We start from the raw sequence: 26,147 nt of genomic DNA, 5'->3' as shown, positions 1-26,147 counted from the left end.
CTAAGTACGTTTTCTTCTGACTTTGCATTTTGTTGGCCGGGATGATTGGGGACTTAATGGCTGTGATGGTTCAGGGGTTGGTGAACTTGGAGGTGGCTGTGATGGTTGTGTTGTTTCTGCTGGCTGGGGCTTTAAAGGGCAGTTACTCTTGTTGTGCCCCATGTTACGACAAAGACTACATTTTTTCTTATGGCCACCAACACGCATTTGAGTCTGATCTTTAGTTAGCTCCCATGCTTCCAACCTCCTTTTTTTCTTTGGCCTCCCAGGCATCTTCCTGATCAGTGGTGGTAGTACATCATTGAAATTTGTCTTTTCCCATAGTAGGTGGCCATTGAGTGGAAAAATGATGGACGCATAGACCTCTTCATAGGTGGATCTTGTGAACACATTGGGGACAAAAGTCTGTGGATCAACGTTGGAGAAGTTCATTGCTGCAATTGCATGACAGCATGGAATGGCACTAATCATCCACTTTCTGCAGCTACACTCCTTTGTGTCCAGGTCCAGTGTGAACTTGTTCCCAACTGAAGAAGTATGCCTAACCTCAAAAATCTTTCGTGCAGACCAGCTGAAACAAATGAAGCACATCAACAATGTAGATAAATAACTTGTATATAAAATAAATGGAGTTATATTACCTTGGCACCCAATATCTTGACAGATTACATTCCTTCTCAAGTCTCTTCTTTATCTTTGGGCATATTGTGAACTCCATAGATGCCACCTTGGTTCTATTGGTGGCCCACCTTTTCATGAGATAAACTCTGATATCCTCCATCATGGTTATAATAGGTTTTCCTCTTGAATGAATAAGAACACTGTTGAAAGCTTCACTGATGTTGTTATCTAGTGTATCAGTCATTGCTTGACCTGTGAAGCGAGATCTTGACCAAAACCTGTTGCACACTCAAATGGGTTACAATGCATCAGGGACAGTAAATTGTATGTAATGGCTAATGGGTTACCTCGGGGGAATGGCTATGAGGTATTTATATGCTTCAATATTGACTTCTTTAATTTTCAGCATCTCTCTCTCCCAAGCCTGTGGATATGTGCTTGTGGCAGCTGTCCACATCAGGTTTTTTAAAATTTGACCACCAAACCTTTTTCTAAAGTTTGCATACAGGTGCCTCATACAGAATCTTTGTTCTGCCCCAGGAAGAAGCTCTTGGATAGCTGGGACCAACCCCTGCACAAATAATTTTAGTCATAAAACAAGATCCTTTAACAAAGCATTAACTAAAATTGAATATAAGGTGTATATTTACCTTCTGCTGGTCTGACATCCACGTGCACCCCCCACATACTTCACTACCCCCGAGGTCTTCAATTAATAATTGCAAGAACCATGTCCAGCTGTCTTTGTTCTCCACTTCTACTACTGCATAGGCAAGTGGTAGCATTTGATCGTTTGGGTCCCTACCAACAGCAGTGAGAAGCTCTCCCTTGTAATAACCTTTCAAAAAACATCCGTCTAAACATATTATGGGCCTACAACTTTTGAAGCTGTCTTTACAAGCTTTCAGACAAACATACATTCTTTGGAAGATTGTATCACCATTATGCGAGTCAACTTTAATCTGCACTGTTGAACCTGGGTTACACCTCAACAACTCATGTCCATAGTCGTATATCCTTTTATACTGTTCTTTGAAATCTCCTTCAAGCTGTCTTGTGGCAATTAACTTTGCCCTTCGTGCCTTGGATATTGACACATTTGTATTCCATTTTCTTAATGCTTTAGTACGAATATCATTCACCTTTAAGTTAGGATTGTCAACTAAAGACCTATCTATTTCTTCACTCAACCACTGAGCATTCATTAGTTTGATGTTAAGTTGCCTACTACAACCGTGAGTATCAATTATCTTCCTTAATTGCCAAATTTTGCGTGATGGCAAGTACCCACAGTAAGCTACCCATGGGCACTTCCCTTGGCCACCCATGCAGCGCACCCTCACCCTACGCTTATCATTCTTCACAAATTTTAGATCCCTCCCAGCATGAACAGCATACCTTCTAATAGCATCCTTAAACTCTTCCTTCCCACTGAAAATGGTGCCCACTTCCCACTTGTAATCTGCCATGGACTTCTGTTTTGTATATTTTGAGAAACCACCCATACATAGTCTATCCTCGTTGTAATCCTCCTCACTTGAACTGTTTTCAGGAGTTACAAGCATATCAGACTCCCAATCATCATCTGACAAACCCCTGCATTGTTGTTGGGTTTCTTCATCATTGTCTGCATCCACATACTCATCACCACTGAGATCATCCATTCAAGGTTCATCATCACTGTCCCCTCCATCCTCAATGTTTTCTTCCAATTCTTGTTCACTATGAACCTCCCCTCCATCCTCAATGTCTGCTTCCAATTCTTGTGCAGTATGAACCTCCCCTCCATCCTCAATGTCAACTTCCACTTCTTGTTCAGTAGGAACCTCCCCTCCATCCTCAATGTCAACTTCCACCTCTTGTTCAGTACGAACCTCCCCTCCCTCCTCAATGTCCACTTCCAATTCTTCTTCACTTTCAACCTCCCTTCCATCCTCCCTTCCATCCTCAATGTCCACTTCCAATTCTTCTTCACTTTCAACCTCCCTTCCATCCTCCCTTCCATCCTCAATGTGCACTTCCACTAATCCCTCATTCTCAACCTCAACATCTTCTGCATCCTCCTTGTCTTCCTCCCAAACATTTTCATTCTCACCATCCTCCTTGTCACCCTCAAGATGTGCTTCTCCTCCAACGTCACTACCCTCACCACTGTCTGCTGGACCTTCACATAGGTACAATATCTCATTGTCATCATTTTCTACAATAGCTGGTTCGTCCACCCCATGCACAACATACAGGTTCACTTTCCCCAAATAATTAGCCACCTTCATCATGTTCATGGCTCCTTTATCATCATCAAGCTTATGTAAAACATGTTGGATATTGTAATATAATTCTTTTACTTCCATGTAACCCAGATCTTTAAGTGAACCTAATACTCCAAAATAACACCATTTATCGGGATCTACGTCCCAATAAACTATCTCCCCACCCATACACTTAAAGGGGACTTCTTTGATCAAGGTCCCACCGTGATGGACCACAACCTGAAACATGTCATCACCCATCCCTACCCCAACCCTGCAAATGCAAACGGGGACCACTAATTTAAGTTAAACTAATATCTATGGGACCACTATGAACCATCAAAACAAGACAACTTTTCACCCCTACTTAATCCCCCTATAAAGCGACAACAGTGATAACATATACAACAAATTCATATCATAAACCCTAACCTGATTTGCGGTTTCCAATTTCAGCTTCAGATTTGTGGTCTCCAATTCGCGCTTGAGATCCTCAATGTGCACTTCGTCCACGATGATCAATCCCAAATTAGCAATTTCTCTAAAACTCCTGAACCCTAATTTCTGATTTCCTAACCTCACTAATATTACCAAATTTACCCTCTCACAGCCACGTATCACCCTCTCTTTGCCACGTCTTACCCACACAAAGCCACGTAATGATACTCAGTCCACCCTGTCAGCTGCTCCGTTAAAAACTTCACGCCGTTTGCAAAAAGGACTTGATTGCACACTTTTTACAAAAGATGGGATCACATTGAACTTCTAAAAAAAGGTGGGACCACATTGAACTTTGGCCCCCTTTCTAGGGACCAAAAGAGGTATTAAACCTTTTTATTATGATAAAAAAAAGAAAATATATTTATATTAATATTTTAGGATAACTTGTACCTCTTGGAAAGATATATGATTATGTTGATATTTTGTACTACTACTTTAGTAAGGGAAGAGAAAAGTTATTTATCTCTATTACAGATTAACTATTATTTTCTTTTAAGTTGTTTACAAGTCTTCAACAACTTTTTATCATCATAAAAATTGGGGAGATCGTTAACAAAAGAAAAGGTGACATCTTATTTCAATAAAGATTTTTTATGATTATGACTCTTGAAGAACTATCAAAGACTTAAAAGAATATTTGGATTCAAGACTTAAGAATTAAGAATTAAGTTTGTTGATATGTGTATTTTATTTGAATTAGTAGGTTAAGAGTCAAAATTCTAAGCACCAAAGCATTCCACAAAGTTTTAAATGTTTAAAAAATGCTTTGGGATAATCAATTAAATATAGTGGTAATTGATTATCCAAATTAGTGTTGTCAAAACGGATCATCCAATCCGGTCCACCATGAGTTGGTCACTTAGTGAGCCAACTTAACCCGGCTCATCTATTAGCAAGCCGAAAAAATTCAAACTCAGCCCGACCCGCTACGGGTTGGTGGGTTAAATGGATTGACTCACTAACTCACTTAATTACAAGTTTTTGTTTTAAATAAAAAAAACATTACAATTTTTTTGTAATTTAAATTTAAATAATTTCACTCTAGAATGATATTAAATTCCAAAGACAATTCGAAATAAAAAAATTAACATACAACTCAAATGTAATAAAAAAGTAAACCCAAAAAAGTGAATAAATAAGTTTATAATGTTGATAATTTTGGTGTCACTTATCCATTTATAAGATTAAATTCTTGAATGGATAAATTTATAATATTTTGCTTTTGAAACATCTTTTTCTTTATTCTCATTTACAATATAATAAAAAAAATGTTAACTAATAATATTGAAACATAAAATAATAAATAGTTAAATTAAACTAGGTTGGTTGGTGAGCCAACCTGGCTTACCACATGTTCAACCCGAGTGAGCCGGGTTGAAAATTGTGTCGTATAAAAAAATTTCATTTTTTTTCAAATCCAACTCAGCTTGAACTCGTGATGAATCGGGTTGGCTCGCGAGTTTTAACACATTTTGACAGCACTAATCCATATTATTTCAGAAGTTTTAGAAAATTTCTATATGATAATTAATTATCACTTTTGGTAATCGACTATCACATAGAGAAAACAACATTTACAAAAGTCTTTGTGATAATCGATTATCACCTTCTAGTAATCGATTATCATATTAAGAAAAAGTTTTTTGAAAGTTTATATGATAATCGGTTATTACTTGAGATAATTGATTATCAGCGACAATTGCAACTTGACTCTTTAGTTTCTTGACTTAATTTTTAAAAGAGGAAGTCTATATATTTTAGCTAAACCTAGTTCCTAAAATAACTTTTCACTCAAAGGTTTATAATTATGATTGCTAAATAAACCCTCTCTGTTTGTGAAAATAGACTTTGAAAAACCTAGTGTGAGTAAAGCAATAACTTTCACCAAGTGAGTTCTTAGGTGATTAAGTGTTGTTGTTGTTTCTAGGAGAAGTTGTTGATCCTTTTTGTGATTAAAAGGAGGTGTTCATTATTAAGACTTTAGCAAGTGTACCTAATCATTCAAGTAATATAAAATGGTAAAATCAAGTATCATTTCCCAAGAGACTCGTGTGACACTAGTTAATGCATTATTAACAACTCATTTAGACTCTAGAACAACATATCAATTGACAAACAAGTGCAAAGAGATAAATTCACAAATAATTACCAGGTTGGACTTTGGTATTGAAGACACTTAGAAATTGAAAAGACTAGACATGGTATGAAATGACAATGTTAAGGTTAGTTTTCACTAATTCATTCTTGTGTATACCCAATTTCATCTCCTCTCCATCAATTTACTAAAGTCAATCCACAAAAACACTTTAGCCCTAATCCCTTAGGTGAAAGAGCTTAGATTTTCTTATTAAACTCCAATCTCTTAGAAAACCTAACAAGTAAAATTCTCATTAATGAGTTAAGATCTTAAGACAACATGTGAATCATCTTCCATTCCTAGAATCAATGGCCATAAGGACTCTTGTTTCAGTTCTAGGTTCCATCTTACGTCTCCATAATCCATGAAACCCCAAAATCAAGTCATGAACGTATCCATTACATGCAAGTTTTACGATTAGAAACAAGAATACTAACAATTGATAGCAAAGACACACACACACACACACACACACACACACACACACACACACACACACATATATATATATATATATATATATATATATTCAAATCATTCAACAATTACACAAGAATTCAAAGGCTACAACTAACCCCAACAATATGGGTATGGCTCTCCATTTCCATGGAGAGAATTTAAGCTTACAAAATGGTCATGGAAGAAGAAGAAGAACCCAAAGAGGAAGAAGGGAGTGTTCCCACAAATCCTAGTGTTAAGATCTCGGCAAGTGTACCGAATCGTATCAAGTAATAATAAATGGTAAGACCAAGTATCGTTTCACAAGAGACTCACGACACTAAACAATTGTGTAATTACTTAACTAATTAAGACTGAAAAGATATTTTATTGGTTTTTAAATGCAAATGCAACAAAAATAAACATGAATGCAATTTGATCAATTGAGACTTTAACACAAATGTGAATGGATGATGTTGATAATATGAGATCAATATGTTATTGGGGTTTAGATTTCACCTAATCACTCTCATGCATATAAGAATTCTTCTTCTTTATTAATTGTTAATGTCACTTTCTAAAGTACTTAGAACCCGATGTCTCGGTGGAAAAAGCCTATCCTTAATTACTAGTTTACAATGTCTTGTCTCCCTAATAGTTAATTTTGCATTACGAACGGAAGCTTAAGACAACCAAGCGTTTTATCCCTATGTCTAGGCAATAGTTTCCATGGGAGAAATTCCCCAGTTCTAGGTTTCTCCATATGTGTTCATATCAAAGAAAATCAATAATCATGGCATGAATGAGTTAAACATAACAAGCATAGAGCAAAGGAGAATAACCCTAACAATTAATGAAAGAAGCATAAATAAATTGGAATCAATTCAAATACATGAGAGTTTAGAGATTACATTTTCCCCAACAACAAATAAGGTTCAGTTCTCCATTATCATGGAGAAACTTGATGAACAATGGAATGAAAGAGATAGAAAAACCCTAGAAACTGAACATGAGAGCTCCCACATCCCCAAATCTGCCTCCAAGGAGCAAAAAGTGTATTTTTGTGCTCAAGCCATCAAGAGATATCAACCCTAGGTCGTGCAAGTCCTTAGATAGGTCTAAATTGGATCATGGGCCAACGTTGCTAGCGTTTAGCGCCCTAAGTGGGGGCAAGCAGGCGAAACTGCGAGAAAACTGGTACTCAACGCCCCTAAAAAGGCGCTCAAGCTTTGAGCGATACATGAAACTGGCGCTCAGCACCCCTTTTTGGCTCTCAGGGCCCCTTTCTGGCGCTCAGCTTCAGCTTGACTTTTCTACACTGCGTCTTTTTCTCTTTTTCTGCATTCCAACTCCTTGGTACTAACTCCTCTTTTAAATCATTCCAATAACCTACAAAATCAAGGGAATTTAGTGATAAAATCATCAAGTATACCTTCTACTCACTTATTCACAAAAATATACTAAAAACATGAGTTCAAGCAAGCTTCTAAGTCAAAAAGGGTTGATTTAATATCAAAATTAAATCACAAATAATGGTATTTTCAACCGCTATCACCTAGCAGCCCTCCAAGCTCTCCTCTAAGTGAAATTGCATCTCCAATCCACCAAAGACCCAAACCTCTTTGCATTTTAAGTTTAAATAATCTCAAACTGCCACATCAGCAAAACCGACGCTCAACGCCCCTAAAGGAGCGCCCAACGCGAGCTCTGTAGAACTAGATGGTGCTTAGCACCCTGGATGGGGCGCCCAGGCGAGTTTGCGTAGCAAATGGTGTTTAGCGCCCCTGAAGGGGCGCCTGGGCACGAAATATCCGCAGCAAATGACACTCAAGAGCGCTCGGGCGCACAATTTTGGCAATTTTAGTGGCAGCATTCCAGAACTCTCTTTTTGCTGTTTTTTTGCTTCTGTGGCTGGTTCGATTCTCTACATTGGTGGAGGTTCTTCCAAGCATAGTATTAGCTACAAAATAAGGGGATTAGTGATGAATTTGTATCAATGTAGCCCAAAATATAAATAACATTAAAACAAGATAAAAAAGGATTTAAGCAAGTAATAAGTTAAAGAGGAGCTGATTTTGTCTCTAAAATGAACCTCGGATAATGGTAAGAATTACCGTTATCATTCATCCCTTTTGGATTTCAAGGGAGGTGTCTTTCATCTCTCGTAGCTTTAGAAGAGGTGTTTTCTAAACCTAAACTTTATTCTCTGTGATTGTAAGTTATGGTTATTTTAGTGATTGGTTGGTCCCTTTTTAAAGAGGTTAACAACTAGACATAAGATCTTCTAATCCGAACTAGTATAAAATTACTTTTGCAAATCTTTCTTTCCCTATGCTCTTTATTTTTTGTTGCTATTATTTAAAAAGAATTAATTTTATTTGTAAATTCAGTTTATAAAAATGAAACATTTTTAAAAGGCACAATTTTATTAAAGAAACCAATTTAACCTGTCTTGGTTTATGTCTAAACATAATTATTTTGCTGATTCTAGGACAAATTAGCCAAACGGTTGAGAGGTAATAAAAAGAGTTATTCAAATAAAACAAAAATTAAGAATAAGAAAATAAATAAGATGAGTTTTTTTTATAATACCTAGTAAATGAAGGGTTTACGCTATTAAACACTTAAATTGAGAGATAAACATTCTCATGTGAAAAAATAAATAATAAATAAAAATATTACAATAGAGTAGAATTATTCAAATATGTCATAAAAAATATTTAATTTAGATACATTTTTTGAACATAATTCTACAAAAGTTACGATAAGAGAGAAAATATCTTTAAAACATGAATTTGTTTCATGATAAACCAAACCGTTATAAAAACAATGTGTAGCTAAACGAGAAAGAAATCTTATAAAACTAAATATTACAAATAATATATATATATATATATATATATATATATATATATATATATATATATATATATATATAAGGTTTAATAGCCAATTTAGTCCCCACTTTGGTTGAAAAATCTCAATTTAGTCCCTCGTTATAAAAGTGTTTTACATTAGTCCTAACTTTTAAAATAGTGGGTCAGATTGGTCCCTTTCGTTAAATATAAGTTAACGAAATTAATGGATGATGATGTGACACAGCTTAAAGCTGATGTGTTAGATTGGTCCCTCGTTAGCTTTAAGTTGTGTCACATCATCATCCATTAATTTTGTTAACTTATATTTAACAGAAAGGACCAATCTGACCCACTATTTTAAAAGTTAGGACTAATTCAAAACACTTTTATAACGAGGGACTAAATTGAGATTTTTCAACAAAAGTGAGGACTAAATTGGCTATTAAACCTATATATAATTACCTAATAAATTATGAGTATTTTAGTAATGTAAATAGGGACAAGGATGAGTATGGGACGAGACAAATATGTTCATATTCATCCTCAATTCCAATTGATAAAGTTGGGTATTACCCATATCCATACTCATACCTAGTCAATGCAAGGTTTCTCGCCAAATCGAGGACGAATTCATATAATATTAACGACGATGAGTTTATTTGTCATTTGTACTTCAATCATACCACCCATAAATATATATTTTCATGCTTAAGATGTTATATATTGACTTAAGATGGTTTATTGGAAATCATCATGTCAATTATAAATAAGATCAAATTTCAATATAAAAGTGAGAGTGCAATAGTCACTTTACAAATCAATTTTGTTAAATTAAATAATATATAAACTCGTTTACTAAGACAAAGAAAAACACAATTATTTTACTTCAACCTTTATTGTTTTTAGGTTTAATGTCTAAATAGGTCCCTATTTTCGTCCAAAATCTCAAATAGGACCCTTTCTTTTCTGGCTCTCAATTGGGTCCTTATTTTGTAAAATTGAATCAAATAGGGTCTTTCCGTCAAATTGATTATACGGCGTTAAGGAAGGTGATATGTGGCACGCTGACGGTATAGTTTTAATTGACGTGGCATTAAAAAGGTGTGTGAAGTGTATTTTTTTAATTTTTAAATTAAAAAATAAAGTGCACATTGGGAAAATAAAATTTAAGTAAGGGCATCAAAAACTCCAGCAATGGGAGTCTGGCGACGCACGCAGGAAAATTCTTCCTCTTCCTCTTCTCGATTCTTCGTACCATGGTTGCAGCCTTATGGGGAGAAGATCTGATTGTCGTTTTCGACAGTGGCGCGTTTCGCTTTAGAGCTTGTTCCTCCTTTCGACCTTGTTCGAACTCGCGGAGTAGGAAGAGTAGACGTCTTCCTTCCTTCTCTTCTTCTTGGTTCTGCTAGGGGTTTTGTAGGTACGGGATAAGCTTAATATGAGCAACTCAACCCGTTTACCCACCAACCCGTAGTGGGTCGGGCCGGGTTTGAATTTTTCTTACTCGCTAATAAATGAGTCGGGTTGAGTTGGTTCACTAAGTGACCAACCTGTGGTGGGCCGAATCGGGTGGCCCGTTTTGACAACTCTATCTCATATGATGCATTTGATTATTTCAATATATTAATTCATATTTTACTTTAAGTTTTTATAACACATTATCTTTTACATATTAAAAGAAGCTGACAAACATAAATGATCAAAGCATTTCTAGAAAATGAATAATTTGATTAACAAATATTTCGTATAGAATTAATATTGGTATTAAATGACAATGGTTATTTTATATCTTTATATCATAGTAATCTATGTACTCTATTCATGACCTAGATTACTAATCATCAACTGATTTTACTTTTAACTTACTAAATTTTGTTAAATTTTGTCAGTGATTCGTTGAGTGCTACGAGGGAGATGGAGGAAATGTTTGCACTATAGAAAGAATATGCAAGCTCGCGTTTCACATATCTTTTAAGAGAGTAATCGTTGTGGAGATAAATTAGTTGTGATGACATTAGTTAGTAAAAAACATTATACTTGCTTCCTTGTTTATGTTGAATATAGTGAAAAACTATATTTGGATTAATCTTCCTTGTGTTAAATACACACATAAGGTTCTCTATTTATAATAGAAGAAATATGGGCTAAGCCCATAATACAAATGAGAAATAATAACAAACTAACTAAAAGATAAAAGATATAATATATCTAACAACCACCACTTAGAAGTCTTGGCTTTTATCACAATAGGTATTGTCTACTTATGTTCATAATATTTTAGGTTCTATTTATGAGACAACTTCCTTCGTTTATTAACTTGGGCTCAATTTGGTCTATGGTTCTTGATTATGTAATTTTTCTTTTTCTTTCTCTCTTTTTCATGTCTTGAATAATGATAGATATGTTTTGGGATATTAACCTAACTAAAATTTCAAAGCATATAGTGATGTCGACCATAAAACCTTCAATTTTTTCATCAAAACATCTACACACAACGCATGCTTTATACTCATCAAACATCTAACACACCACCAAATGTTTCTCAATCCCAATGTTAGCACACACTTTCAGACCTTTCACATACCTAATATCAATTAGACTCTTTACACTGCAAATCCATTAAACGACTCCCTTTCATCAAACGATACATGCACAACCAAACATATCACATGCATTACAAGGTACTCTTTTTATGACCATTAGGCGTTTCACATCCATTAAATGCATCATAAGACGAAACACACACCCTAGCATCTCACTGGAAGTTTAGACAATTCACACTCTAACTCCCTCGGATGTTTCCTTTTCATTATAAAACATCACATGACCAACACACCACTAGACGTTTCTATTCACAATATCTTCAAACATAATCTCACCATTCACATCCTAATGTCAATTCCTACATGATGAAACAAAAACCATTAGGCGACTCCAATCAATCAAACACATTAGATGAGTCCTTTTTATTAAAGTGTAATGTTAATTCTAGAAGAGTATAGAAAATTCTAAGATAGAAGTATTAAAATAGAATAAAAATTCTAGAATTTTGTAAACGACAAAAGAAGAAAAAAAATCAAGAACATTGTACATAGCCAAAAATCTAGAACATCCCACATAAGTTATAACTAACATTTTCTAGAATAATCTATGGGTCTATACTCATGTGCTTTACCATTTGATGTAAGACAATCTAACACAACACACATAACTACAAAAAAAATATTACTTCCAACTACTACTTCCACATTCTACTATCTCCACAATTTTCTTTATCCTATTAATTTTCCTTTCACAACCTCAAAATACTAATAATGGTATCTGTTTGGTCATTTACTAGGTGTAGATAAATTTTTTCAACTACTTAAAAAAAATATAACTTCACTTTAGACTACTTCCAAAGTATTTTCTTAACCCATGGCTACTACTAATTAAACATCATTAATTCTAGTGCCTATTTTCACAGGAAAAAATTTATGATTTTTAGAGTGTCAAAATGGAGACATTCTTTCGCTCTCATGATTTATGGGACGTTATAGAAGAGAAATTCATTATTCTAGAAGACACCTGAACTCTTACAACAACTTAGAAGAAGAAGATAAAGGAAAACAAGTAGAAGGATTCAAGGGCTTTACTCTTCAACAAACAGTTGATGACACAAATTTTCCAAGAATAATAGGTGCCACAAGTGCAAAGCAAACTTGAAACACAATACAAGAGGAGTTTCAAGGAAGTGATGAGGTACACAATGTTAAACATTCTCTAAGATGAGAGTTTGAATTAATAAGAATGAAAGAATCTGAGACCATTAAAGACTACTATTCTAGAATAAAAGAAATAGTTAGCCTGATTAGAGCCTATGGGGAAAATATTCTTGATAAAAGAATCGTTGAGAAAATTTTAATTTCTATTTTCTAAAAATATGATGCAATCGCAACCGCGATTAAACAAACAAAAGATTTGGTTACATCGTCAATAACACAACCAATGGGCTCTCTTGAAGCTCATGAACAAAGATTGAAAAGGTATGAAAAAGACTTAGTAAAATAATGTCTTTTAATCAAAACTAAAATTACGGTCTCAAAATAAGGAATATGAAGGAAATAAAAGTAGAGGAGAACTTTCTAGAAATAAACAAAAGATTTGGCTACATCGTCAATAACACAACCAATGGGCTCTCTTGAAGCTTAGGAACAAAGATTGAAAAGGTATGAAAAAGACTTAGTAAAATAATGTCTTTTAATCAAAACTAAAATTACGGTCTCAAAATAAGGAATATGAAGGAAATAAAAGTAGAGGAGAACTTTCTAGAAATAAACAAAAATCTAGAAGGTTCTCTGTGACTCATCAAGGAAAATATTCTTCATGTAACATCTGTAAAAAGACAAGTCACTTGAAAAAAGATTGTTAGCATCATGGAAAACCTCCATGTCAGTACTGCAAGAAATTTGGTCATGTAGAGAAGTATTGTCATAATAAAAATAAGCATCAAGCAAACTTTGTGGAAGAACATAATCAGGAGCAACTCTTATTTTATGCCAATCAAGAATCTCCTAGCGGAGAAGGAAGTTAGTACTTGGATAGTGGATGCAATAATCACATGGCAAAAGATCAAAACATCTTCAAAGACATTGGTAAATATGTCAATGTCAAAGTTCAACTGGAAAAAAACATAACATTGGAGTCTCGAGGCAAACCAATTGTCATAGTGGAGATAAAGAAAGGTACGAAATTCATAAAGGATGTTTTACTAGTTCTCAATCTTAAAGAGAATCTTTTAAGTATTGGCCAAATGATGGATAATGGATATTCACTTCATTTTGAAAAAGATACATGTAAAATTTATGACAATAGAAGGATAAAAATTGGCCGAGTAAAAATGGAGAAGAGAAATAGAAGTTTTCCTATAAGCTTCAAACCTAGAACTAATGTTGCCATGAAGGAAGAAATTGATGACTCATGACTTTGGCATAGAAGATTTGGCTATTTAAAACACATGTCTTAAAGCTTTTATATCAGAAAAACATGATGAGAGATCTTCCATGCTTGAATGCAAATAATGAATCATGCAAAGGATGTCTCCTTAGAAAACAACATTGATTACCATTCTCGATAGACAAGGCATGAAGAGCAAAAGACTTCCTAGAGTTGATTCATACTGATGTTTATGGACTAATGAGGATGCCTTCATATCACAACAACATGTATTTCATCCTCTTCATTAATGACTTCTCTAAAATGATGAGTCTATTTCTTAAAGGCAAGGTCATATAAGTCTTTGGAATGTTTAAGAAATTCAAGGCCTTTGTCGAGAAACAAAGAAGAAAATAGATGAAGTATGCTCAACACTTTTTGGGCTGAAGTAGTTTACACTATAGTTTACATTCTAAATAGATGTCCAAGTAAGGCAGTCCAAGACAAGACTCCTATTGAAGCTTGGAGTGAAAGAAAGCCATCAACTAAACACCTATGAGTATTTAGATCTATTAGCTACATACATGTTCCTGATCCGAGGAGGCACAAGCTTGAAGATAAAACTATACGAAGAATATTTTGAATATAACACATTCAAAAGGTTATCGAGTCTACAACCTACAAACAGAAAAACTCATCATTAGTCGAGATGTAGAGGTTGATGAAAATGCTTGTTGGAATTAGGAAGAAGAAAAAGTTGTTAAAAGCAACATTTTAATTCCAGTGCAACAATCTCAAGAAGAAACTCAAGAAGAGATCAAAAAATTCAGGTACGCTTTCTCCATCTCCACAACAAAAACAACAAGATTCTTCACCTGAATCCACTCCAAGACGAGTAAGATCTTTGATAAACCTATACGAAACTTGCAATATGGCCATAATTGAGCCTAACTATTATGAAAAAGCATCAAATAAGGAAGTATGGGTCAAGGTTATGAAAAAAGAGATTAAAATGATTGAAAAGAATAACACTTGGGAGCTTGTAAATTGTTCTCTTAGAAAAGATATCATTGGAGTGAAATGAGTATATGAAACAAATCTCAATCCTAATTTTACTATATAAACGCACAAGGAAATATTGGTCACTAAAGGCTACTCACAACAACCAGGAATCAACTATAATGAGAAATTTGCTCTAGTTGTTTGCTTAGATATAATTAAAGTTTTAATAGCTCTTGCAACACAAAAAGGATGGAACATCTATCAGCTGGATGTCAAATCATCCTTTCTAAATGGAGTGCTTGAAGAAGAGATTTATGTTGAACAACCATAAGCCTTTGTAAAAAAAGGTAATACTAAGACTAAAAAAAGCCTTATACGACCTGAAGCAAGCTCATCGAGCAAAGTATAACAAGATTCAGAAGGAGCAAGAGTAAGCCCAAACTATATATTAAGACACAAGGTCAATATCATCTCATTGTGTCCTTATATATGCATGATCTTATCTATATAGGAAACAATATGGAGATGATGAAAGAATTTAAAGAAGACATGATAAAGAAATTTGAGATGACCAATCTTGGCTTGATGAACTATTTCCTTGCTATAGAGGTGAAACAACAAAAAGAAGGTATATTTATCTCTCAAAAGAAATATATTGAAGGTCTATTAAAAAAGTTCAAGATGAATGATTGTAAACTCGTCGTTACTCCATTGGTGGTAAACGTGAAGCTACAAAAAGATGTTGGAGCGCAAGAAACAGATGCATAACCCTATAAGAGTTTAATTGGAAGTTTCCTGTATCTCATAACCACACAACCATATATTATGTATGCTACAAGTCTTCTATCAAAATTCATGCAAAAGCCAAGTGAGATTCAACATGGAGTAGGAAAAATAATTTTAAGATATCTACAAGACACAATGGAGTTTGGTGTATGGTACAAAACCATGACTAAGTCAAGGATGTTGGCTACATAAATAGTGATTGGGCAAGATCAATGGATAACATGAAGAGTACATCAGGATACGATTTCTCACTAGGATATGGTATTTTATCTTGAGCATCAAAGAAGCAAGCAATCAGGGTGCAATCAACAATAGAATCAAAGTATGTAGCAGTTGCTGAAACCACAAGTCAAACAATATGACTATGAAGAATACTTGAAGAAATGAGTGAACCACAAGATAAGCTGACTATTATCTATTGCGACAACAAATCGACAATTGCAATAACAAAAAAATTAGTCCATCATTAAAGAATAAAACACGTAGCCATTAAATATCACTTCATTCAAGATGAAGAGACAACTAAACAAATTCAACTCGAGTACTGCACAACAAAAGACCAAATTGCAAATATTTTTATGAAGGCATTACCAAGACACAAGATTTAAACTACTAAAAGCTATGCTTGGAGTTACCGAATTTATATCAAGGAAGAGTATTAAAATATAATGTAAATTCTAGAAGAATATAGAAAATTCTAAGATAAAAGTATTAAAATGTAATACAAATTCTAGATTATTGTAGAAAAACTTAAGATAGGAAGAAAAAAAATCAAGAACATTCTACACTGATAAAAAAAATATAGAATATTCTACATAAATTGTGACTAATATTTTCTAAAAGGTTTAATCATTCACTAAGTCCCTATTTTCGCATGGAATCTTAATTTCGTCCCTTTCTTTCTGAAAATATCAATTGGGTCCCAATTTTATGAAAATTGCAACAAATAGATCCTTTCCGTTAAATGGTGTCAAACGGCGTTACCGTGTGTTTGACGTGGCACGCTGTTGTGGACGTGTTATTTGACGTGGTTGATTCAAGCAGGAGCAGTGGGGCACGTGGAAATTGAATATTTTATAAGTAAAAAGAAAAGAATTTTTCTTCTCCTCTTTCGCCATGGTTCGAGCTCGTAAAGCAGGGAAGCTTCATTCCCTTTTCTCTTTGTCTCACGCTGAACCAAGAACTCAAGCAATGGGAGTTGCGGCGTGCACGGGAAAGTTCTTTCCCTTACTCTTATGGGTTCAAGGCTCGAATCAAAATAGGGAACTTCCCTCTCTTCTTCTCTGATTCCAGCGATTTCTCTTTGGGAGTGGAGATCAGGTTTGGTGGCTCAGGCGCGGTGTTTCCGCGACGTGTGGGTTCGCCATCAACCACAACTAACTACCAACCTAAAAAGTCCAATCACAAACACCATTCACATTAACATTATAAAAGGCCCAAATAGATAGAACCCTAACACGTTAGACTATGTTTGAATTAAGTTTAAAAAGTACTTCTGCCAATTCGAATGCACCAAATGAAGAAGAAATTGATGGGCATCCAGCACAGTACTAATTTTGCCTCATTATCTCCACTTGGTGAAGCATGCTCAAGGAAGGACTTGACTGCCATACATGAAGTTCTGGAAAATATTGGCTATAAAGATGATGAAGGAGTGGCAAATGAGGTTCTCTTTCTAAATTGTATTTTACTGAGTTACTGCATATCTTTTAATTGTTGGGGTTATCTTTTTCCACAGACCATGAACCTAATAACAAATATATATACATACATTCCACGTGCCCACTGCTTGAATCAACCACGTCAGATAACACGTCCACAATAGCGTGCCACGTCAAACACACGGTAACGCCGTTTGACACTATTTAACGGAAAGGATCTATTTGTTGCAATTTTCATAAAATTGGGACCCAATTGATATTTTCAGAAAGAAAGGGACGAAATTGAGATTCCATGCGAAAATAGGGACTTAGTGAATGATTAAACCTTTCTAAAATAATTTATAAGTTTATAAATACCCATGTGTTCTACTATTTGATGTAAGACAACATCTAATACAACAAACATCTATAAAATATATTACTTCCTACTACTACTTCCACATTTTACTATCTTTACAATTTTCTTTATCCTATTAACTTTTCTTTCACAATCTCAAAATACTAACACTTTTCATGAAATGACCAACATTCTATCCGACGTTTCTCCTCGTAAGGTCTTAAAACAACATCTAACCATTCACATGCCCAACGCCATCACATGCTATGCTTCGACCTACAATTGCTTCATATGACTCAACCCCATCAAACGATACACTCAACACAACACGCCTCACATGTCCTATGTCTACACATCTTCTTAGTAGCTAACGTTCTCTCTCTAGGCGACTCAAATGCTCAAGCTTTCAGTCATCAAAAGCTATACAAATTCTCTCCTCCAAATCTCTTACTCCCTCCAGGACGAAACACAAACCATCAGGCGAGTCACATTTTTTCTTTCTTTTCAGTTAGGCGTGCCTCTATGCTACAACTATTCAGTTTTTTTTTTTGTATTTTTTGGAAACCTACTTCACGCGTTTCACATAGGTTTAGTTTATCACCCTATGTTGTTTGAATTTTTGTTTTTCTATTTGATTACCATATTTTTATGTGATGACGTGTTTAACATGAGTTTTATAATATATATATTATTAGTACATAAATTATTTACTCTTAAAAAAAATACTTTGATTCTAAACTCATTTGTAAGAGCACCAATAGTATAAACGAACTGACTAAATTTACCATCGTTGGAAGAAAAAAAACCTCATCCAGATTATCCTAAATTAAACTTCCGTGGAGTTAGACCAAAGTAAGCAAATATAGAAGATATGTAACAAAACAAAACAGCGACTCCTTAGTAATCATTTAAAAAAAATGAGAAGGCACAACAAAACCGACATATCCAAAACATTAAACACAAATCCCAGCCGTATAATTGCCCTAAAAAAAATAAGAAAAATCTTCTTTTGAAAGGAAATACTAAACTCAATTGAATAAAACATGAGAAAAATGAAAACCCACAGTCACAAAACCATCCAAGCATGCTTGCAAACCAGTACAAAAAGAGGACTCAAAACCGATAGAATCAAATCTTCATACCAACCAAAATTCCACATCCTGAGGTTCCAGTCTAGTTTACCAATCTTATAGGAAAAAAAAGCAACCTATAAGAGAACAAATCATTCATTCATCAGGCACATTAAATACTATGCTGGTGGAGCTGATTCATCTTCTGATCCTCAGGCTTGGCTTTTCTTATACTACACCCTGTTCATCTTTGTCGTGTGTGTTTGTGATCTCTTCTGGCTTTTTTTCCTCTGACTTATCCTCACCAACAGTAACCTTTTCCGTTTTGGTGACCTTTTCTGGCTCTTTCTCCTCCACTGATTTATCCTCACCAACAGTTAGTTTCTCAAGGATGGCGGCAGTATCTGAAGCATCTTTGTTTTCCTCTTCCTCCTCTCCTTGTGATTCAGCCACCTCTTGCATAGTTGTCATGAAGGTCTTACAGTCTGGATACGAAAGGAAAAGTTTCAAAATTAAATCACGTGACAACATTTTTTCAATCATTATGTAAAAGTTGTCAAATGAAGACAACATTTATTTCTTCCTTAGTTCACTTTACAGTATCAAAAAATGTAAATCCTTGTTATCATCATTACTCAACCTATGTCAGGGTTAAAAGTTAACCTGATTCATTTCTTGAAACCACCTAGGAGGATACAGAATGCAGAGACCATTGGGGGATAGTTCTTTATTAAAACCAACAGTTAAATCCTGTTTGAACTAATGTAATATATGTTACGTAGCTACTCTGGACTGACACGTTTATTTCTTTTTGGAGAGGTTACAAAAACACATCATTGAAAACAGAAAAAACCTCAACTTCTGAAGCCAAGAAAGAAGTTCATATAATGAAGCCTTTAGTTATGTCCTAGCATTGTGCTAAAGATAAACTCATGCTTGTTGAGTCAAAAAATGAGGCAATTATTTACCACCACCAGAAATCTGACATATTGATCAATGAATACTCTCCACACAGCATGTGTTTATCAGACCACAAGACCAATAACAAATCAAATTCGCAGTATCAGTTTATACAGAAATAGAAGAAGTGTAGAATAAAAAAAATGAAAAGAGAGAAGTGTCTTCAAGACTTACTCTCAACAGAGGGAAACCTAATACAGAAAAGCTCAGCCTTCAATTCTCCATCTGCAAAATCAGAAGCATGCCACACACACGATTTCTCATTCCCAGAATGCTCCTGTACTGTCAAACTGCCATGAACTGAAATCATATCCATCAGAAACACAACAACAATAATGATAACCATCATGTACTTTAATCAAATAACGAACTCAATATTGCATCATATCACTAATATTAGTTCCAAAATATTAAAAAAAGTTTTACAACATTAATTGTGAAATGTAAAGACCATTTGAATTAGTCCCTGTATCATAAGTGAATAATTTAATGGATAAAATGTAAATTTCGGTAACCAACCTCATATTTTTTATATTTCAAAAAGTAACATGACGAATACTAAGATTTCGGAAAGGATCACTGTAAGAGACACTTTCTTTCTGAATATTAAAGGAGATTTCACACTTATGACTCAAATTCAAAATCACAAGCAGAAACAACATGCACTCAGCAGCAGCATAACCAATACTATATATATACTAAATTAAATTGGCAATTCCCTATAAAAAAACTAAAAAGAAAAGTAGAAAAGATATTAAGAATCAAAGGCAAAGTGTAGCTGGCCACTCTATTAATCACTATTATTTAATTACAATTTCTCTAAAAGACAACCAAATAACCATTCCCTTTATTTAAGGGACCCAGCTAAAGTTGTTAGTTCAAGACAAAAGAAAAACCATAAACATAAAAAAGAATCTTAACGGTCTCTCACAAATAATCGATTCACAGTTAACAAACACAAAGCATAAAACATACCGTCCAAAAGACCCAAAAGTAACATAAAACATTCATTAAACGAGAGATGGAATCACAGAAACTTCCAGGTAATTTCTTCGAAGATATGAAATGAAATTTCTCATAAATTAAAATTAACTTGTACATAATTTAATTTGTAGAAAATTGTTCATACATTATTTTAAATATTATATTTAGCTCAAGATAGAGTAATTTCACTGTTTATCTTCTTTTTATGGTCAAGAAGAAATTTATCCAAATTATAATCTGCTATGCATTCTCTGAAAAAGGACTTCATTGATCAAAATGATGTTCTGTAATTGGAGTAGGATATATTTAGCTACAAATGAAAAGAAAATGCAAAGCAATGGATATTACCGAGATGATTTGCGCAGATCTTAAGCGTCTTGGATTGGCGCATGAGGAGCCTGACCTTTCCAGTAACCTTGTGTTTCAACAGCTTCACATTCCCACCGCCACGTTCCTTCCACTGATTCCCTTCCTTGTCGAACCGATACAGCTTCGCTTTCCTGCAACAACAATCTCAATTCAAATTCACAATCCAAGATTGTGTATGTGTGAGTGAGTGTGTTATCGTACAGATCGAGGATGGGATCTTCGTCCTCCTCGCCAGTGGTGACGGCCACCTCTTCGAGCTTCACAATCGGAGCGACCTGAGCTCCGGTGTCCTCATCCTCCGGCGGCGCGTTGTCATCGCCGTCACGGTGGAGCTCCGGCTCGGTGGTGCTCGCCATTGACGACGACGGTGGTGGTACTGAAATGGTGTGATGGGAAGGAGTGAGTGGGAGAGTTATAGTGACTGAGAGAGAAAAGGAGCGTACACTGTTGTATTGTGTTGTGTTGTTGGTTGCTGCAGTTTTATGTGCTGTGTAGGGTATCCATGTTTTCTGTCTTTTCTCTTTTTTTTTTTTTCAAAAAGTTAAATTGAGTGACACAGTCACCATTTTGTTTTCATGATCTGTAAATCAAAATCTGATGTTATTTTTTATATGATTTTTGTACAAGAAGGTTATTAGGCTTAATTATCTACTTAGTCCCATGTTAGGAGATAATTTTCTGTTTAGTATCCGGTTTTAAAAATGTAAGCATTTGGTACCTATGTTTTAAAATTTGTATCAATTCAATCCTATCCCGTTAACGGCGTTATAATTGATGCGAGAAATCAATTATAACGCCGTTAACTCGATAGGATTGAATTGATACAAATTTCAAAACATAGGTACCAAATGCCTACATTTTTAAAACCGGGTACTAAACAGAAAATTACCTCCTAACATGGGGACTAAATAGGTAATTAAGCCAAGGTTATTACTTCGACACGGTTGCAGAACCATTCGACAACCAACTAGATGGAACTACATCGGACCAAATCGAGTATGTGTTTCTCGGGGATTTAGGGATATCTTACTATTTTTTATAACTAAATTATTTCAACGTGAGTTCTTTTATACATGGTTAGCTAAAATAAAACTAATTTTTCAATTTTAATTAGGATGTTTTTCATGTCTTGCAAAGCATTAGTTTGACGTAAATATTATTAATTTTGTGCATAATTTCACCCACACTCTTAATAAATTTGATTGTTTGCTCATGTGAATTATCACGAGAATCTCATGCATTATAAGTTAATATTTTTGTTTATTTTGGATTTTTGGTTAGTATGGAAATAAAATGCCCTGAAATTACAATCAGCACTTCAAATGCCCTGAAAACCCTCCAAATGCTACCCTCAGCAAATTACAATCTTAACCTTTTCGATTCTACATGATAGCACCACTTTTTCATAAATACATTAATTCTAGATTATCATATTTATTTTTAAAATTCAAAAATCAAAATATTTGAAAGTTTGAAATAAAAATAAATTATAATTTTGTATTTATTTTAAAAATAATATTACACCTTTATTCATTTGTCCACATCTAATTCTGGTGATTCGAGGGCTTCATTCTTTCCCACAAACTCTTACTCAAAAACACACTTAAATCCATTGATTCCAAGTCCCTCCGCCTTCCTTCATCTCTCCATCTTCTTACCTCTCCTTTTTCGTCGTCTCCTCCGCCCTGCTGGAGCTTGGAGGAAGCTACCTCATCCTCTATTGTCAAAACCGCCACCACATCCACGATAAGAATGTAATTCGTATTTTAAAAAGTACGAGGTGAGGAAGAAAATATGGAGGTGCAATAAGTAATGGCCTGGTTTTAATGATATATATGAGCTTACATTCGGCTTAAATTTGGAATTTACCTTAAACTATAAATATTCAATCAAAATGGAATTTTGTTTGCTACACCTCCATAAATGCTTTCCGCACGTCCAAATTGTAGCTCAAGATAAAATTTATTTCAAAATTCTTACACTAAATACTATCTGAAATGTAATAAAAAGCTTTTGAATTACTTATTTTGAACACCTTATGAAATGAAAAATCATGAAAAATCGTGAGTGTAGGATAAAAAATATATTGGAGATCTTAAAACACATGACTAAAGTTATGATATATATATATATATATATATATATATATATATATATATATATATATATAAAGTTTATTTTAACACGATTTATTGAATTATTGTGTTACATTCTATCATATAGAAAGATTGTCCATAGATATGTTCAAAATATTCATTCTTCAATGTGATATTAGAGATGTTCATCAATGATATAATTAAAATCATATTTTATAAGTGTGGTATAAATTTTATTATTTTACGAAATTGAATTAAGTATAAAAACTCATATCACAACAAAATCTTAATTAATTTCTCAAATACACTATTTTCGAATTTTTCATTCTATGCCACCACATAATAAAATTGATCATCATGGATTGAACTTCTTATAAAAAATTACAATTTATTTTCCATAAATATTTTTCGATTGTATTCTTATTATTTTTTAAAAACAATATGAATTTAGTCCCTGTATTTAAATCTATAATTCATTTTTTTTCTATATTATTTTTTATTCAATTGATTCGGTAATTAATATAATTTCATTTGTTAATTGAATGGTTAATTACAGTCACAGAAAATCAAAAGTACCATGTGTCTTTACAGTAACAGTTCATTTATTATTTATTTATAGAGATATAAAAGATTTTGAAAACATTTTTCTATAAAAAACTCACATCAAGACCTTATTGATACTAATAATTTTATTACACCAAATATCACCAATTCATATATTTTGGATGATGATGACAATAGTTATATTTTTACTACTCCTCATACTACAATTACTCGTATCACCATTGCAACATATAGACAACCTCACATTAAAAATCAACCGTCTATTCTCCAATTCAATACGGTTATTAATCTCCTACATACCTAAGGGATTATTATTGTGATAATGTCATCGACTCTTTCATCACTATATATCCTAAACAACAATGTATTGACTATTAAACTTTTCCTCTAGTTATAAAACAATAATCCCATAAAAAAAAGTTATTTATGATGAATTGGTTGCTATGGAAGTGACGACACTACCAAAGGAATAATTCATTAGAAAGATACAACACTAATGAGACCTGAGTTTAACCTATATTTATATGGTGCTCAATTTTTTCATTTCTATCTAATGTGAGACTTAGACTTATATTTAGATTCTCAACAATTTTCTATTCAAGAGCGAACCTTTCGTTAGGAAGATGTTCATTATAGGAACCATAATGTACTTATACGAACCAATCACAAACACTAATCATTGATTATAATACAACTAATAGGTTTATTGAGGGGATAATTCATTAGTGAGATACAACACTATTGAGAATTGAGTCTAACCTACGTAAGGAATTGACACTACTTTCAAACCAAAATATTAAAACAATGGATATATGGAGTTTCCTTCTTGTGTGGTGATCAAATTTCTCATTTTTATCTATTATGGGACTTAAATTCACACTTGAATTTCTAATAAGATGTAATAACACTTGCGATGTGGTGCCTCAAAGAGAAAATACTTATGCAAATTCCTCAAGTATATAAACATGGTATAAGATGTACCACTCCTCTTTTTGTAAACTCAATAAATTCGCATATGCCTTAAACAATCTTCAAGGAGTTGGTTTACTAAATTTAGTATTACCTTACTTTCTCATAATTATAAGCAATCTAAGTTTGACTACTCCTTTTTTCATCAAAGCAGCACATTCCTCTTTTATTGCAATTTTGGTGTATGCGGGTGACATTATCATTCCTAGTACAAGCAATGATGAAATTTTACAAACCAAAAAAACTCTTCAAAAAGATATTTTTGGTTAAAATATCTTGGAAGTTTAAAATTATTTCTTGAATTAGAATTATCCAAGAAGGAATGCTAATGTGTTAAAGGCACTATACTATGTCTATCTTGAAAGATTGTGGAATGTTGGGATGCACACCTTCATCAATGAAATTCAATTTAAAGTTCACAATTAAATTTCACACAACATTATCTAATCCTATTGAAGGCTTATTTGAAGACTTCTATACTTAATTACATCCAAAATTCATCGTGCACAATTAAAGATGACAATAGATTGAGACGAGGTATAAGTAGTGCATATCCACTGCCCACCTCATTTAAAAAATTTGTCCCATTACCCACTCATTGGTATCCATGATAAACTCAAATAAAAAAAATTAATCTTAAAATGAAATCACACAATAAAATATTAATAAAAATAAATATGATTTTCCTAAAAGGAAATTTTGCATCAAAGTATACATTTTTAAAATTAATCTTTCTAAAATAAATTCTATTTCATACGTATAAATAAAAATGTACATAATCAAATTCTAAAAAATTCTTCACCAATTAATATTTCTCACTAAAATTTATTTTTATCACTTTTTTTAAAAAAAATTAAATAAAATTCACTAGCAATTAATGAGTATCAAGTGTTGTGGGTTGAATATCATAATACATGTACCTACCTCATCAATAAGTAGGTAATTAAAATACCCTACCCATTTTCCATGAATATTGATTAAGAATATTCATCTAGTATCTACTACAGATTTTACCAATAGATATCTATAACTGTTGATTTGTTGTTCCTATGACAAGCTTTGTAAATTTGTTTCTAATCCATATCTTGACCATATGCTACATTGCTTAGGTACCTCAAGTATAATGTTAAATAAGAAAAGAAGCACCAAAATGATACAACTTATTTTTTTCAAAATTATTGAATTGGTGTAATTTTTAAAAGAAAATTACAAAATTAGGCAAGTCAACTTCATTTAGAAAAAGATATGCGAGCTTGACATGACTTTAGCTTATCATAACTTTAGTATGTTGTAATTGTATTTTTAAATTTTAATTGAAGTCATACTAGCTTAGTACGCTTTCAGCGTATTGTGATATAAATGAAGTCTTGTCAACTTGGTACGATTTTAGTGTGTTTTAATTTTTATTTAAATTGTAAGTGAAGTCGTGCCAGCTTGACATGACTTCACTTTAATGGGTTAGTCGTTTTAAGTTGATACAAGTTCTTCACAATGAAGTCGTACCAAGTTGGCATAACTTACTCATTTTTTTTAATTTCTTTAAAACTTACACCATTTTAGTAATTTTGAAAAAAAAAATAATCGTATTAGTTTGATGCTTTTGCAATTGAACAAGACCTTCCTTTCAAATT

The 26,147-nt window shown here is 33.4% G+C and overlaps 2 protein-coding genes across 3 annotated transcripts; both read right to left on the bottom strand.

Annotated features, from left to right (window-relative positions):
• LOC148190834 (uncharacterized) lies at positions 1 to 2,276 on the bottom strand. Of its 2 annotated transcripts, XM_088102670.1 has the most exons (4): positions 1,272 to 1,312; positions 969 to 1,192; positions 642 to 899; positions 1 to 571 (listed from the first exon to the last, which is right to left on the bottom strand). In XM_088102670.1, the coding sequence occupies exons 1-4, from the start codon at positions 1,287 to 1,289 to the stop codon at positions 1 to 3; spliced, it is 1,071 nt and encodes a 356-aa protein (XP_087958796.1). In that variant the 5' UTR covers positions 1,290 to 1,312. The 2 variants fall into 2 exon arrangements, with proteins under 2 accessions (XP_087958796.1, XP_087958795.1); XM_088102669.1 differs by having other exon boundaries at positions 434 to 1,192; positions 1,272 to 2,276.
• A 16,232-nt stretch (positions 2,277 to 18,508) lies between these two features.
• On the bottom strand, positions 18,509 to 21,352 carry LOC124831236 (ran-binding protein 1 homolog b-like). The gene is made up of 4 exons (XM_047305158.2): positions 21,089 to 21,352; positions 20,867 to 21,018; positions 19,709 to 19,834; positions 18,509 to 19,059 (listed from the first exon to the last, which is right to left on the bottom strand). The coding sequence occupies exons 1-4, from the start codon at positions 21,241 to 21,243 to the stop codon at positions 18,803 to 18,805; spliced, it is 690 nt and encodes a 229-aa protein (XP_047161114.1). The 5' UTR covers positions 21,244 to 21,352; the 3' UTR covers positions 18,509 to 18,802.
• Between the last annotated feature and the right edge of the window lie 4,795 nt (positions 21,353 to 26,147).

Source organism: Vigna umbellata, chromosome 11 (genome assembly GCF_029865625.1).
Source record: "Vigna umbellata cultivar VRB3 chromosome 11, Vumbellata_1.0, whole genome shotgun sequence".
NCBI classification, from domain to species: Eukaryota; Viridiplantae; Streptophyta; class Magnoliopsida; order Fabales; family Fabaceae; genus Vigna; species Vigna umbellata.
Note: the sequence above shows the minus strand (reverse complement) of the source record. Positions and strands in the feature narration are given on the sequence as shown.